This window comes from Bufo gargarizans, chromosome 6 (genome assembly GCF_014858855.1).
Source record: "Bufo gargarizans isolate SCDJY-AF-19 chromosome 6, ASM1485885v1, whole genome shotgun sequence".
Classification (NCBI taxonomy): Eukaryota; Metazoa; Chordata; class Amphibia; order Anura; family Bufonidae; genus Bufo; species Bufo gargarizans.
The window spans coordinates 83,450,357-83,465,978 of record NC_058085.1 but is presented as its reverse complement, the minus strand read 5'-3'; the positions used below and the strand labels follow the sequence as shown (position 1 = coordinate 83,465,978).

The 15,622-nt window shown below is 43.6% G+C and overlaps 1 protein-coding gene across 1 annotated transcript; it reads right to left on the bottom strand.

Moving 5' to 3' along the window:
* Nucleotides 1–4,110: 4,110 nt before the first annotated feature.
* LOC122939778 (somatoliberin-like) lies at nucleotides 4,111–15,025 on the bottom strand. The gene is made up of 6 exons (XM_044295899.1): nucleotides 14,928–15,025; nucleotides 12,875–12,955; nucleotides 7,841–7,960; nucleotides 7,643–7,747; nucleotides 7,487–7,570; nucleotides 4,111–4,279 (listed from the first exon to the last, which is right to left on the bottom strand). Coding segments are annotated over exons 1-6 (429 nt in total). The 5' UTR covers nucleotides 14,930–15,025; the 3' UTR covers nucleotides 4,111–4,242.
* Nucleotides 15,026–15,622: the final 597 nt, after the last annotated feature.

The window sequence follows — 15,622 nt, the reverse complement described above, 5'->3', positions numbered from 1 at the left end:
TCCAGGGTGTTGTGTTTTCTTTAGAAAAAAAAAACAAATAAAAAACATATGGTTCCTTTTAAGAAATAATTACTGAAAATTCCTCAGCGGTTTCCACATTCTGTAAATATATATATTTTTTTTCTTGACATTCATGAAAGTCTGATTTAGATTAATAATCATCTGCCCACATTAAATTCTTACTTGCGTTGTCTTCAGCTGCCACAATGCCAATTAAGAACTGGGAGCAGAGATGGTGCTGAACTGAGAATTGTCTAAAATTACAGTAACTACACATTTTCTAGAATATTATTAAGGGCTGGGAGCTATTATCTCAGACGCGTGCTTTGAATGCTTGTAACAGGAATTAGTGTTGAACATGTTCGCTGTCTTAAAAGGGTTTAGATGGAACTAAATGCCAGCCCCAAGTGGCTCACTTATGCTTGGCTATTTCCGAAAGTCTGGCCACCTGGGAATGGTGTCCCATCTTGCAATGGAAACTACAAGATGGGAATACCCCTTTTAAAGGGGTTGTCACTTCAGCAAGTTGCATTTATCATGTAGAGAAAGTTATTACAAGACACTAATGTATTGTGATTGTCGATATTGCCTCCTTTGCTGGCTGGGTTCATTTTTCCATCACATTATGCACATCTTGTTTCCATGGTTACGACCACCCTGTAATCCATCAGTGGTGGCCGTGCATGCACACTATAGAAAAAAGTACCAGCCTCTTTGGCGGCCTGGACTGTGGGAACTCGCAGAGGCTGGTGCTTTTTTTTTTTTTTTTCTATAGTGTGCAACCACGACCACCACTGATGGATTACAGGGTGGTTGTAACCATGGAAACAAGAAGTGTATAATGTGATGGAAAAAATAATCCAGCCAGCAAAGGAGGCAATATGGACAACAACACATTAGTAAGTGACTTGTAGTAACTTTCTCTAAGCGATAAATGCTATTTGCTGATGTGCCAAAACCCCTTAATGTAGAAAATCTAGGATACTAGAATTCATTTAGTTAAAATTAGATGAATCCGGGGTTGCCTGATATCTTGAAGGTGGGCTAAACGTCATGGCACATTTATGAATGAAAGATTAAAGAATGAAAGATGATTTACAGAAGGAATGAATCACAAATGTTGACTGTTCCTGTTGGAATTATAGAGCTCTGAACCCGGACATACCCAGAATTTCACCCCGGCAGCCCCCTGGACAAGAGCATTGGAGCAGTTCCTGCTCAGATGCTCTCCTTTGCCCTGCGCTGAATCGTGCAGGGAAAAGGCCTTTTGTGGTGTTCCAGTGATGTACTGGGCTCTTCTTCCACCCAGCAGTGAGACCGGTGATGTCAACGGTACTGATGGGCGGGCTTTAGCGCTGCCCTAGCCTGTAAAATGTCTAGGGCAGCACTAAAGCCCACCCAACAGAGCCGGTGACTCCACCGAACACACTGCTGGGCGGAAGCTTCTGCCTGATAGTGTGTTATAGTAAATAAAAGAGTTCTGCGCAGGGCATTGGAGCATGAAATGCTCTGATGCTCTTGTCAGGGGGGCTGCCTGGGTGAAATTATGGGTATGGACAACTCCTTTCAAGGTGCCTGATACATTCTGCTTGTGAATTAATGTCTATAACTATAGTCCAGCATGTGTAGAACTAGCTGTCCAACCAATCACACATAGACTTGCTCCACAACTGCAGATATAGAGCCATTCAGGTTCCGCAAATATATTTCCTAATATTGTGCTTGTGCCAAATTTGCTTCTGCTTTGCCGGATATGGTACCAAATGCCTGTTACAGAACCCTGACTCGAATCATGGAGAACAAGTCTTATATTCTAGATCTGAATCTGCCAAGGGTGTCCTTTGTTCGGCCTCCATAACCTGATATGTAGTGAATATGGCTCATTAATAGAAAAATTGTCAAAATGCAGTCAAGGAGAATTTACACTGATCGCTCATCTCTAACCCTAATAAAAGGAGGCAAGTGCCAGAGAAAGGGGTCTTTTAGTTTTAGGTAGAGGTGTTGACGCAACTGGAATCACAAATGCCATTTTTGATGCTGCTCTTCCTTACTTTTGGATCCACTCCTGTGTTTGGCTCCAAAACTGCCTGATTCTCACCTAAAATTACTGTAACCCCTGGCAATCAACTGCATGTGGCCAGGGCAGGGGAAATGTCCAAATAGGCTATATGGCTTAGGGTTTGACCCATGAGCACTCAGTCCATTGTGGCAAGAAGCCACTGATTGGGGGATACATATATACAAAAAGCAGCATTGACGCCTACTGTATATACTCACTTCTGGACAGAACTGAAATTCTTCAGAAAACTGCTAGTCTACTATACTACAAGCCAGCGTGTTATGTACAAGACGAGTTATGAATAATGTGGTAGTTCATCATTGGCAGTTTGCTTTTTTTTTATGAAGGATCAGGTATGATCCCATACTTGACACCTTTGCACAGATTGTAAATCTCCAGTTTCCTACCATTTTTGCTTCGGCAGAGTATGTACTTAGCTGGTGTTGCTGCTGGACCTGACCTATACATTAGATCAGGGATCAGCAAGCTTCGGTGCTCCAGATGTTCGCTCAGAATGCATCAGTCTGCCTCCGTTCAATCTCCATTCTGCTCTGGAGGCGGACACCAAAACCCTGCTTGCAGCGTTTTGCTGTCCACTTGACGAAACTGAGCTAAACAGATCCGTCCTGGCACACAATGTAAGTCAACGGGGATGGATCCGTTTTCACTGGCACAATAGAAAACGGATCCGTCCTCTATTGACTCTCAATGGTGTTCAAGACGGATCCGTTTTGGCTATTTTAAATATAATACAAACGGATCCGTCCTGACACACAATGTAGTCAATGGGGACGGATCCGTTTTCTTTGACACAATAGAAAACAGATCCGTCTCACATTGACTTTCAATAGAGTTCATGACTGATCCGTCTTGGCTATGTTACAGATAATGCAAACAGATCCGTTGACGCATGCATGTGGTTGTATTCTTGTAACGGATCAGTTTTTGCAGATCCATGACTGATCCGTCCAAAACGCGAGTGTGAAAGTAGCCTTACGCAGGCTGTTGCTGTTAAGGAAAGCACATGCAAGTCAGTCTGCAGAGTGGAGTCATATAGGGCGTAATACATCCATTATGGGCGGACACATGAAAAGTCAGACTGCAACTTTTTCACTCAAGGTAACCATTAACATGTAAAAAATAATTTTCCATGTCACAGGTGTCCATAGACTCGGCACACAGACATAAATCAGGTTTATGTAAATTAGGGGAAAGGGACAACAGCCTAATACAGTTAAAATACATAAAACTATTCAGGAGCCTCCTGTTTGTAGTCGCAGATCCATCATTACTATGGGGTCCTATAACTTATGTCACTGGCTCTATGTTCCCTTAAGCATCCCCTTCCATTACATTAATCTGTATGTGCATTGAAAAGTACATTTATCCTAATTAGCAAAGATTTTGAACATACTGTTTGCACTTTGTATCGACAACATGTGACCATGCTACAGCCAATCACTGGCCTGTTCAGTGCACCACTGAGGCCAATGATTGGCGGCAGCAGTCAGTTTGTTGACATGACGTCACCACTGCAGCCAATCTGTCAGGTAAATAATAATCTATTATTTATTACAGGACAGTCACCAGAGTAGTCCCAACTTCTTCTTGAAACCGGTCAACCCCTTTAAAGGGACATTCCTGAGAACACAAATACGATGTGTTCTTGTGTTAGGCCTCATTCACACGTCAGTGTTTTCCATCAGTGATTTTAAACCAAAACCAGGTCCGGCTCTAAACACAGAACAGGAGCAGATCTTTCCCTTATACCTTATGTCTGTGGAGGCTCCAATCCTGGTTTTGGCTCATAGTCACTGATGGAAATCGCTGACTAAAACACTGATGTACAAGCCTCGCAGGAGAGATGCAGGACATCCTTCGGACCTCTGTCATTTTACCTAGTGTTCCTTTAAAGACATGATTTTAGCTAATAATTACATATTTCATTTTAACCATAAAAGGAAAAAAAAAAAACAGACGTCTTCATAAACCGTTTTTTATTTATTTAACAAAGAAATTATTTTACACGTGAAACAAACCCCAGTGGAAAAAAGTGAAGGGTGAGAGCTGCACAGGAAACGTAACACTTGCTTCAGACAAGCATTGTATTGGATTCCACCACGGTAATGACAACGCATCTTCTTAAAGGAGCCTTACGTTGAAAATACAATCTGCACGGACCACTATAATGGCTGATGGGACCTCGATTCTGAGTTTTTTCTGTTGATATGATAATAAGTGTGATGCGTTAATTTTAGCGTAAATTTGTTTTCCCTTAGTCCTAACAGCAGTACAAGTGGGGGAGTTATCCCTTGTGAAACTGGTAGGACAGGTGGAATTTTGTATTGATTAAAATTGCTACCAAGACAATTAAACAATTAACCCACCCCCTATAAAGAGACGCCCACCCTTAAACCAGTGCATTATCAGCAAGTACACAAACAAAAATAGGGTGGGAAATTTGTGTGCTGCGGTTAGCACTAAGGGAAAACAAATTTACGTTAAAATTAACGCTTTCCTTACATCCTAACCAGCAGCACAAGTGGGGACCTAGCATAGAGCGGCAGACAAATTGGGAGGGTATACCATAGCCCCCTCCCCCCACCAGAAGTGACCCACTGTCACTACTTTATTTATAAAAAGAACAGAATGCGACCCCCCCCCCCCTCCCCGATTATACGTGTAAATCTGGGGCAACAATACAAATTAGGCACACCAGGGGCCGAAGCGCAGCTAAAATAGGAGCCGAATATACGCGCACTGCTGACCCGGAAATCGTCATCTGACGCACTTCCGGGTATGGCATGCATGCGAGTGAAGCGCCGAGCGCGGCAGCCGGGACCGTGGCCGAATACAGGCAGAGCCTCCACTCCAACGTGGGTTGCTGGGGGCTCACTCACCCGATCTCAGGCTACGCCCTGAGAGGGCTCATGCAGGGGGATATTGCCGGGATATAGTGGTGCCAACAGACCCCTATCATCTAACTGCGGCAGAGGCCGCAACCCAGCAGAACCTAGGAAAAAAAATGGCCACAAGGACCAAGAACTTAGCAGCAAACGAATCAAAAAAGGTAACATGCAGCGCCTAAACCTGTCCACAGGACAGATTAAAAAAAATAAAAGCCCCGGTTTAAGGGCGGGCGTCCCTTTATAGGGGGTAGGTTAATTGTTTAATTGTCTTGGTAGCAATTTTAATCAATAAAAATTCCACCTGTCCTACCAGTTTCACAGGGGATAACTCCCCCACTTTGCTGCTGGTTAGGACGTAAGGGAAAGATATTATTTATATATTATCCACAGAAGACTTCTAGCAAATGACTGTAAATTTATTCATTGTGTGGATCATATAAAATAAACAATGTTTGCCATTCACATGCTTTAAAAAAAATAATGCAATAATGCATTGAAGAACAGTGATATTCACATAGCATTGCACCACCTGCTGGTCAAAATGTATAAGAACATGCTTGTCCATCTCCTGAGCTGCGTGCTGCTGGTCAGGCATGGTCAGCCACTCTCTCCACAACCAGGTTTTGCATAGTTCATTGCAGAGCAAGCTAAGGATGCATTCACACGCTGTGGATTTTGTTGCTGAATTTTACTCTACTAAAAAATCTGTTCCATTCATTTGAATGGGGCGGCAAGCACATAGATTTCTGCAAGCCCCATGCAGGTGAATGAAACAGATTTTTTAGTCATGGAAAATTCTGCAACCAAATCCGCAGTGTGTGAAGGCACCCTAACAGAAATGGCTTTCTGCCCTGCTTGTTAGGGTCCATTCACAAATCCGTATGTGTTTTGCGGATCCGCAAAACACAGACATCGGCAATGTGCGTTCCGCATTTTGCGGACTGCACTTCGCCAGAACATAATAATTGCGGACAAGAATAGGACAGGTTCTATTTTTTTCGGGAATGGAAGTGCGGATCCGGACAGCACATAGTGTGGCCCCATAGAAATGAATGGGTCCACAAATGCGGAACAGAATTGCGGACGTGTGAATGGACCTTTAGGAAAGTGGCTGAGTCTATAATGTAGCTTAGCATTATAGCTGAAAAGGGTAGCGCTGGGGTCCTAGGTTCGATTCTGACCAAGGGCAACATCTGCATGGAGTTTGTATGTTCTCCCCGTGTTTGACCTTAGATTGTGAGCCCCATTGGGGACCGAGTGATGCTAATGTCTGTAAAGCGCTGCGAAATATAGTAGCGCTATACAAGTGCATAAAATAATAATATTAATAAAAGACCTGCAGGGGTAGTAAGAAGTGACTATATTAACAGCTACCAGAAGGAGGAGGAGACCGATTCTGTCCTGCACTCCCCCCTTCCCCCAGCAGCACAGATTAGCATCAGTATCAAGGGGGCCCCTTAACTCTGTGTCATCTACTGATGGCAGAATAGCTACTCCCAACATCCGCTACTCCTGTTCTGATGTTTACTGGGGTCTGCATGGCAAAGCGACCAATACGGCCCAGAAATGTGTAGCTTATGTACCAAAAAAGTATTGAAGTTTCATATACCCCGAATCTACTCCTACTGTCCACGGCTTACAGTCGTGCACACCCCCGGGGATCGTGAGCTGCACTCTTTAACTGCCTGCTAGGTTGTTGTGACACAAAGTTATGCGGCCTACTTGTAGGACCTCTGTGCCTTCATCTATGGTCCTGTCTATGTGCGATCAACCACTTTTACTTTGTATGTGCAAAGAACCATAAAACCCCGTCGCCTAAAAAACGCATATAAAACGGCCAGCATTACCTCATAGTAGCTACGCGGCCGGGATCGCATAAGTCTCGCGCATGCGCAGTGCACTACTGGAACCCAGCTAACAGCGACAGCCGTAGACTGGATCGCACCTTACCAAGGAGCGCACCGCGCATGCGCAAGATTTATGCAATCCTGGCCGCACTGTAGGCTGTCAATCTAACAAGAAAGGGGACGGTTAGGGGGCGTGCTTACCTTGACTTGAAGCAAGGAAGCCGCTGCCCTCTTGACTTCAAGCTGGCCGGCAAGATAGCTCTGATGGCGCTTAAAACATTGTTTTTTGAACCTATGAAGCATCAGACTAACCGATCAAACATATGATTATTAACAGACTGGGGGCTACTATGAGGTACTGCTGGCGGTTTTATATATGCGTTTTTTAAGTGACAGGTTCCCTTTAAGTTACTGTTTCCTAGTTAATCGATAAATCTTTTTTTTTTCTTTTAGAGAGGACCAATAGTGTCCTCAAAGAAGTGCAACTAGGTGCATGTCAGGTGGGTGGTCCCCAGCACTCAATGACTGAGGTGAAGTGCCATTGGCATTGAGCAATGGAGACCTTCCACCTAACAGTTCAAAGGAGTCAGCTATGATGTGGTTGCAGCTAGTTCCACTTCAGTGAGGAAGTGACAGGTCCTCATTAATATGATATTGTAGTATGTACTTACAGGTTCATCAGCAGTGATTCAAGTGTGTCTCTCAGGGTCCTCTCACTGAGCTGACCATTACTTGGGTAAAGTAAGTCATCTCGTCTGTATGGAGAGAGAAGGTCTTAGAAATTCTTGCCATTGAACAGTTAATCCGCAGCCTCCTCTTCCACTTACCCTAGTCGTTTCCCCATCATGTTTTGCAGGTATCGCCTCGCTGAAATTTGTCCCAGGAATTTTCTGTAAGTGTTAGTGAATATGGCATCTACGTGTCTCTCCATCCTACAGGAAAGACACCAAACTCTAAACATGATGCATAAATGATACAGGCCAGATATGGTGCCCCCATCCCTTATACTGTATGGTTCAATTCACCTGTTCTCTGAAAGACCTCGAACAAATCCCTGGGCCTCGTCGAGTGACCAGTCTTGTATGGGGCGTCTCTCCAGCACTGGAAGATTTACATTTCTGCTGGGTTTCGACGTCTGGTCATAACTGCAGAGCGGACATAAAAGGTGTATTGTGTAATTGTAAATACTAAGGGTATGTCAGTAGAAACCTTCATTAAGGGGGTGGGGGGCATTTGGATAAATTATAATACCAAGTTTGTACTCTAAACAGCCACTATGGACATGATGGGAGTTGTAAGTTTCCTTCCCAATATATACGGGTAAATACAGAAGCTAGAACACACCTCTACTTCCACCCTAAGCATTTTTGCAATGGAAGTTATAGAGAACCTGAGCGTCCATGTATAACTGCCCCTAGCAATGTTCTGTTTATTACGTGACACATTTGCTCAGTAGTACCAAAGTATTCTTCATAGTGGAGATAAAAGGACACCTGACGGGGGTCCTGATTCCTAACATGTCAGAGTATGAACACCAAAGCAACACGTTCCCCAAATGGTTGTCAAACCATATACCAATAAAAATATCAATAATTTATCCCAATTAGAAATATCTCATATATTATCAGCCTAAGGGCTCGTTCACATGAACGTATTTTGCGTTCCGTATACAGACCGTTTTCTGCGTTACGCATACGGTCCGTATATGGAACCATTCATTTAAATGGGTCCGCAAAAGATGCGGACAGCAGTCTGTGTGCTGTCTGCATCCGTTGCTCCATTCCGTGGCCCGCCCTGCAAAAATTATGAGTCCTGTCCTATTCTTGTCCATTTTGCGGACAAGAATAGGCATTTTTATAATGGACCTCCTGTTCAGTTCCGCAAATTTCGGAAGGCACACAGGCGGCAACCGTTTTTTGCGGATCCGCAATTTGCGGGCCACAAAAAACAGCACGGTCGTGTGAACGAGCCCTAATTATTCCCCTCTTCAGCGGAACAGCTAGATGCATCTCTCTCACAAGCAGGGGTCATCGCCCTTCTGTGGAATCTGTCAATAGTTAGTGCATTGACGTCCTTTCTCTTACTTCCCATTATCTCACAGAGCAGATTAAGGGGGGGACGGGGGGGAATATGACTTAGGCCCCTTGCAGACGAGCGTGAGCGGATTAGGTCCGGATGCGTTCAGTGAAAAATGCACGATTTCGCAAGCAAGTTCATTCAGTTTTGTATGCGATCGCGTTTAGTTTTTATTGCGCGGGTGAGATTGAATGCGTTTTGCACCCGCGTGATAAAAAACTGAAGGTATACAAACAACATCTCTTAGCAACCATCCATGAAAAACGCATCGCATCCGCAATTGCTTGCGGATGTGATTTTCACGCAGCCCCATTCACTTCTATGGGTGACAAACGCAGAATATAGAACATGATGTGATTTTCACGCAACGCAGAAGTGCGGGCGCAATACGTTTGCATCACGCATTGCACCCGCGCGGAATACTCGCTCGTGTGAAAGGGGCCTTACAGACACATAGGATAGGACGCTCCTATAATCTTCAAAAGCAGTGTAGAAGCAGTTCTTTTATCAGGCTCAGGATCTTGTCTGACAAATTAGATGGAAGTGAGACCCCTAGTGGCCATGACCTTACAATGTTTTCCAGGTGGATGCAGACAGATGAAGTGATTTAGAAATTAGCTATTTACACCATTATCTATTAAATGAATTTAATTTATGTAAAAATACAGAGACTCTTTAATGATGGTGGTCACGGATTTAAAGGTATACAGAGTAATACAATTCCTGTATCCATATGATGGTAAAAAAAATATAATAATAATTAAGTACTGAAAATGCAATAATAAGACAGGAAGTATATATTAATGTCAGAACCAAGTGGAATAACATGTCAGAGTACTTCTGGATGAGGCACATCTATATTTCATATGATTGAAGCATATGCTGTTGGATTCAATGATGGAGAACTGTCCATAGTTTCACATAATAATATTTGATTGCCCTTTCTGCAGATCAGTGCAGATGATGAAAGGAACAGTGGTCAGAAGAGATGGACCAGGAGAGGACACTGTGACTTGCGTGGTGAGGATGCACTTAGCTCACAGAGCAATCAAAGGCAAAACTCGGAGAGTTAATTCCACCTTTAACCTGTCGCTCCTGACATAATTGTCCTTCTGATGCAATTCACGGGGTAGATGGTCCGATATCTCTATCCTTTGCTCTTTTTATTTAGCAGCATTGTTTTATGGTTATAATAAATGGTTATAATATAATAAAATAGTTGGTGATGATAAAATATTTCAGTTAGGGCTCATTCACACAATACATAATATTCCAGAACGGGTGCGGACCCATTCATCTCAATAGGGGCCGCAAAAAAATTAGGACAGACCCCCACCGTGTGCTGTCCGCATCTGTATTTCCGTTCCGCCCCACAAAAAAGATAGAGCATGTCCTACTCTTGTCCGCAATTGTGGACAAGAATAGGCATTTCCTATCACAGTGGAGGCCATGTGTGGTCCGCAAATTGCAGAACGCACACAGGCCGGTGTCCGTGTTTTGCGGATCAGCAATTTGTGGTCCGCAGAACACTACGGTCGTCTGAATGAGCCCCTACTATGTTTTATATACCTGCCTTCTGTATTATAAAGTAAGACAAAAAAAAATGCCCATTTTCTCATATTTAGGTTAAAGGGATTGTGTTGCAGCTCAGCCGTCTTCTCTTGCAGGCAGAATCTGAGTTCCGATTCCGAAAAAATTTGTGTTACCTGCGTTTATCCTGCACAGCGGTGTAATTAGAGCTGTTAGTAGTTTCTATGGACGGACCCGCACCAATTAGGAAAGTGGAAAAACTGTGCTCCAGCTTGAAGTGAATGGGAGCTAAGCTGCAGCACCCAGCACAGCCCCTACAGCCTTCTGCTTCCACCTCCGTCCACTGTCTTGTTTCCACCTGGCGACTGCAGAAAGCTTCTGACCAGTGGGGATGCCGCGTGTACACTTGCCGGAATGCAGAATCCGGCATTAATTTCTGCATTGACGGATCCGTTCTGCCGGTCTGCGCATGCGCAGACCTTTAAATGTGTGAAGAAAAAAAAATACCTGATCCGTTTTTCCTGATGACACCGAAGAGACGGATCAGGTATTTCAATGCATTTGTCAGACGGATCCACATCCGGATCCGTCTGACAAATGCATCCATTTGCGTCCGGATTGCCGATGGAACTGCCTGCTGGAATCCTCTGACGCAAGTGTGAAAGTACCCTTAGGGCAATATGCTGACAGATTAATATTGCCATATAACGCCAAAATAATTAGCCATACAGTATCCAGATAAATAGTCATATACCCTGTCCAGATAAATATACCATCCCACTTCCAGAAAAAACATTAAAGAAGTTGCATCATCTGAGACATAGGATATGCCACCGATGTCAGATAGGTGCAAGTCCCACATCTGGAACCCACACTTATCTCTAGAATGGGCCCCCGACATTGAAGGACAGCGCACCTCTCTTGGCTACTTTCATCAGTCCCATATTAAGAAATAGAGGGTGGCCCCGCATGTGCAGTTGGTCTCTGCTCACTTCACGGGTCCCATTCTGTAAATAGGTGTGGGTCCCATCTCTGGAACCCGCACTTATCTCCAGAATGGGCCACCGAAAGTGAAGGACCACGCACTGCTCTCGGCTATTTTCGGTAGTCCCATAGAAATGAATGGAGGGTGGCCGCGCATGTGCTGCTGCTCTCCACTCACTTGGGGGGTCCCATTCTGTAAATAGGTGCGGGTCCCACCTCTGGAACCCGCACTTATCTCCTAAATGGGCCCCCAAAAGTGAAAGAGGGTGCACCGCTCTCTGCTCTTTTCGGTATTCCCATACAAATGAGTGGAGGGTGGCTGCGCATGTGTGGCTTCTCCCTGCTCACTTCCAGGGTCCCATTCTATAAATAGACCCACACCTTTCTGGCATTGGTGACATATCCTAACTATATACCATCAATGTCCTTTAAATTTTGCTGCCATGCTGCTGTTTTAATTTCCTGACACAAGATGGCAGCCCATCTTATATTGCTATGGGGCCCTATGAATTCTACTTACGCCTCTGCTATAATCCGACAATTTTGATCTAGAGGAAGGCAAAAAAACTCCAGAATTTCCCCATATTAACAAAAAATATATATATATCTTCCCGAATCCAAATATAGCAGAGTAAATCCTGGATTGACATCCCACCTCCAGAAATCTAGTACCCATAACCTGCAATATTTTTACATTTTTGTCTGAGGGCTCATGCACACGGCCGTTGCTCGACTTCAATGGGTCCGTGATCCGTCCATCCATCCGTGCATGCACTACTTTTTTTCGCGTTGTCGAAGCACAGAGAGAAACCCCACAGGAGCACTCCGTGGTGCTTCCGTTGGGTTCCGTGCCTCCGTTCCGCACCAGACCTTCCGGATTGCAGAACCATTCAAGTGAATGGGTCCGCAGCCGTGATGCGGTGCAAAAATGTCTATGGCCCGTATATTGCAGACTGGCTGTTTGTCGGCCTGGCCAGCACACAGTCGTGTGCCCTAAGGGTGGGGAGAGAACAGTATATACATAAATTGCTCTACCGCTTAGTAAGTTCTCACTGTAATGTCGCCATTGTCGGTTTTGAGACCATTTTTTTTTCAGAAGGAAATGCTCTTTGCGTACCAGGTAGTGAACTGATACGGGGATGACGAGGTATGTGTCCTGGGTGGCACAGAGGGTGCCAAAAAAGACGCTGTACCTTGGCCAGGATATTTAGATAAGGCAGGAGGGCATCAAATAGAATTTTTAAGCCTATTACTCTGATTTGTGCCAATATGTAGTCTCTCTTAATGCCCAGAGTATGCCTCCTGGCACCAAATGAGAAGTTAAGCAGATGCGTAGGGTTTGATCCTACCACCACACCATGGACAATGAAGCATCTACGCCATTTACGTTTAGGATTGAGAAGGAAGAATACCCATTTAGAGAAAGTCACGCCGGTGATATTACTACCCAGTGACAGGTAATTACCTACCTGTAGTTTGGATGCATCAAATAGCAGTGAACATACAACCCAAATTGCAGCAACACAAGATACAGGAATCTGTGCATCACCCTGAGAAACAAAAGCAGATGTGTGGGAGATTCTCAAAGAGATTGTTGGAATAATTACAAAATAATTGCAAAAGCTCCTATCTATAGTGACTAATATTCTGTGAGCGATATCAACAAGACGCGTGTTCTTGGAACGAGAGATAAAGCGAGGTTCTGTAGCCAGCAGAACTTGATGGAGGTCTTACGAATACCACTGTTGTTAACCCCTCCATTGCCATGATTCATAAAGATTTCATCTGTAACCACGACTGTGCGCTCTACACGGAAACCTGCATTTAATGCCTTGTGCATTCGCTCGTTCCCTCTGCATGGTATGCCTGGAAGAAACCTGAAATCATTAGTTTACAAAAGTGCATCCTTCAGGCATTACTAGCAATATAATGTGCTCCTCGAAAGGGTCAGTCCTATGTGGACATGTATGTAACATAGATAGGATAGGCCATAAATGTCTGAAAGGGACCCACTCCCAGTTCAAGAACGTGGCTTCGCTGTAAAGGCAGAGCATGCTGTGCTTGTGTGGCATCTTCTCCATTCACTGCTATGGGACTCACGCACGGATTGCTCTCCATTCACGGTTCTTGAAGGTGGGACTTGTACCTGTCGGACATTTATGGCAAGTCCCATCAATATGCCATTAATGTCCAGTTGGGACAACCTCTGTTTAGGTGTAACTCAACAGGTACATATGTGGTCGCAAAGTCTTTGGGAGCTATACAGCTTCATTAGACCTCTAGGGAACTTGAGGCAACAGTTTGGGAAATATGGAAATCTCCAATTTTACATCTTTAAGGCATGGAGTTCAGAAAAGCAGCACAGAGCCATCCATTTTACAATAAGTCAGTAAATCCTCACCCTTGATATCATCTGATATCTCTCAGTGACATATAAGGGTGCATTCATGTCACCGTTTAGCTTTCCATTCTTCTGATCCGTCAGAAGAAGAGAGAGAGAGAGAAAAAAAAAATATAGGATCCTGTAAAAAAACAGAAATAAAAAATACTGCATGCCGGACTTTTTCCAGTCTAAAAAAACGGATCTCAGATTGAAAAGGCTCAAACAGGTGACAACTGATGCAACAAGATCCGTTTTTTTTTACAGGATCCTCTTCTTCTGAACAGAAAGCTAAACGGTGATGTGAATGCACCCTGCCCTACTTAAAGGGAACCGGTCACCTTAAAAAGACCATTCAATCGGCCAGCATCATGTTATAGAACAGCTAAGCAGTTTGATATAATTTTTTGTGAGAACAAAACATCTCTGCTTAGGAGTCCAGTGGGTGGAGTCACTCTATGATTGACAGCTTTCCCTGTATGAATGTGCATAGAGTGATAGCTGTCAATCACTGATTAGGACCGCCCACTGGACTCCTAAGCATAGAAAGAACAGAAAATTTAATGAATAAACTACAAGTTAAACTGAAAATGATCTCACAAATCTGCTCAGCTCCTCTATAACATGCTGCCAGCAGTCCAATATGATAGGTTCCCTTTAAATGGTGATCTGATTTGTAGGTGGTAATTGTGGACAGATTTGTTTTTAAAGCCCAACAGAACAATAAGAATATTTGTATGTCTTACAGGACCATAAGCTATATAGTTCTGTCTCACTGATGCTTCTCTATAGTATTAGTTGTGCTTATTAGTACAGTTAGTACTAAAAAAGTACTCATTTGTAATGCCTCATTTTCCATTACAGTTCAGATATTCACAGTTGAACCAAGCCTTCTACATTCAGACATTCCCCATTCGTCCCATACATTTTATATCTGATAAAAATCATGGATTGTCATAATTTTATCTACATACATTATCAGAGACCAGGTGAGGTGTTCTATGCCAAGGACGTAGCTACAAATATTACTCTAAATCAGATTCCACAATTCTATTTGTTGTTTTCCCCAAAAGGCACAATCATGCAAGAATTAGGATTTCGTATAAAGTGACAGATACATCTGAAGTGTTCTAGTTACTTACATTCTGAGCCGCGGTGATTTTCTCTCTTCTTCTCCGGGTACTTAGGCTGCTTAGTTATTCACTGCACCAGAAATATGTGGCAGCAGATGTGCTTGAATGTATCCAAGTTAAAACCACATTCTTATATACCTGGAGACCCCCGGTAGGAGGAGAATGGGGTGCTTGGAAGAGGGAGATCAAACACAGAGGGGGGGTGACGTCTATAGAGTTATTATCCACTTGCACAAACCTCGGTCACATGAGACGTGACAGTGAAAGGTGATGAAACAGCTCTTTGTGATCAATACCCACCAACAGAATCTCATCATCATTATCTCATACGCTACATTCCCCATCAGGGTAAAAAAAAATACTCCTTTTACTTTCTTCTATAAAGTACGTATAGAGTTGTCAAAAGGCTCTAAGTACAATGACGATACAGTCTGAGCACTCACATTTCTCCACGCAAGAGTGATGTGAAGACATACCCAGCATTACTGTAAATGCAACACATTCATTTTTGAATGCTTCAGCTATTGTAAAATGCCAGAGAAAAAGTTGGTGTCATACAATGCATACATCATTCATCACCATTTATTAAAGATAATCATGAATACATATGAATATGAACATTTGTTTCCATCCACTGCCCTGTGTATACATTCCCTACGATCGACAAGTGATAAAACGTTTGTTGTTACGGACAGTGGGTTTAG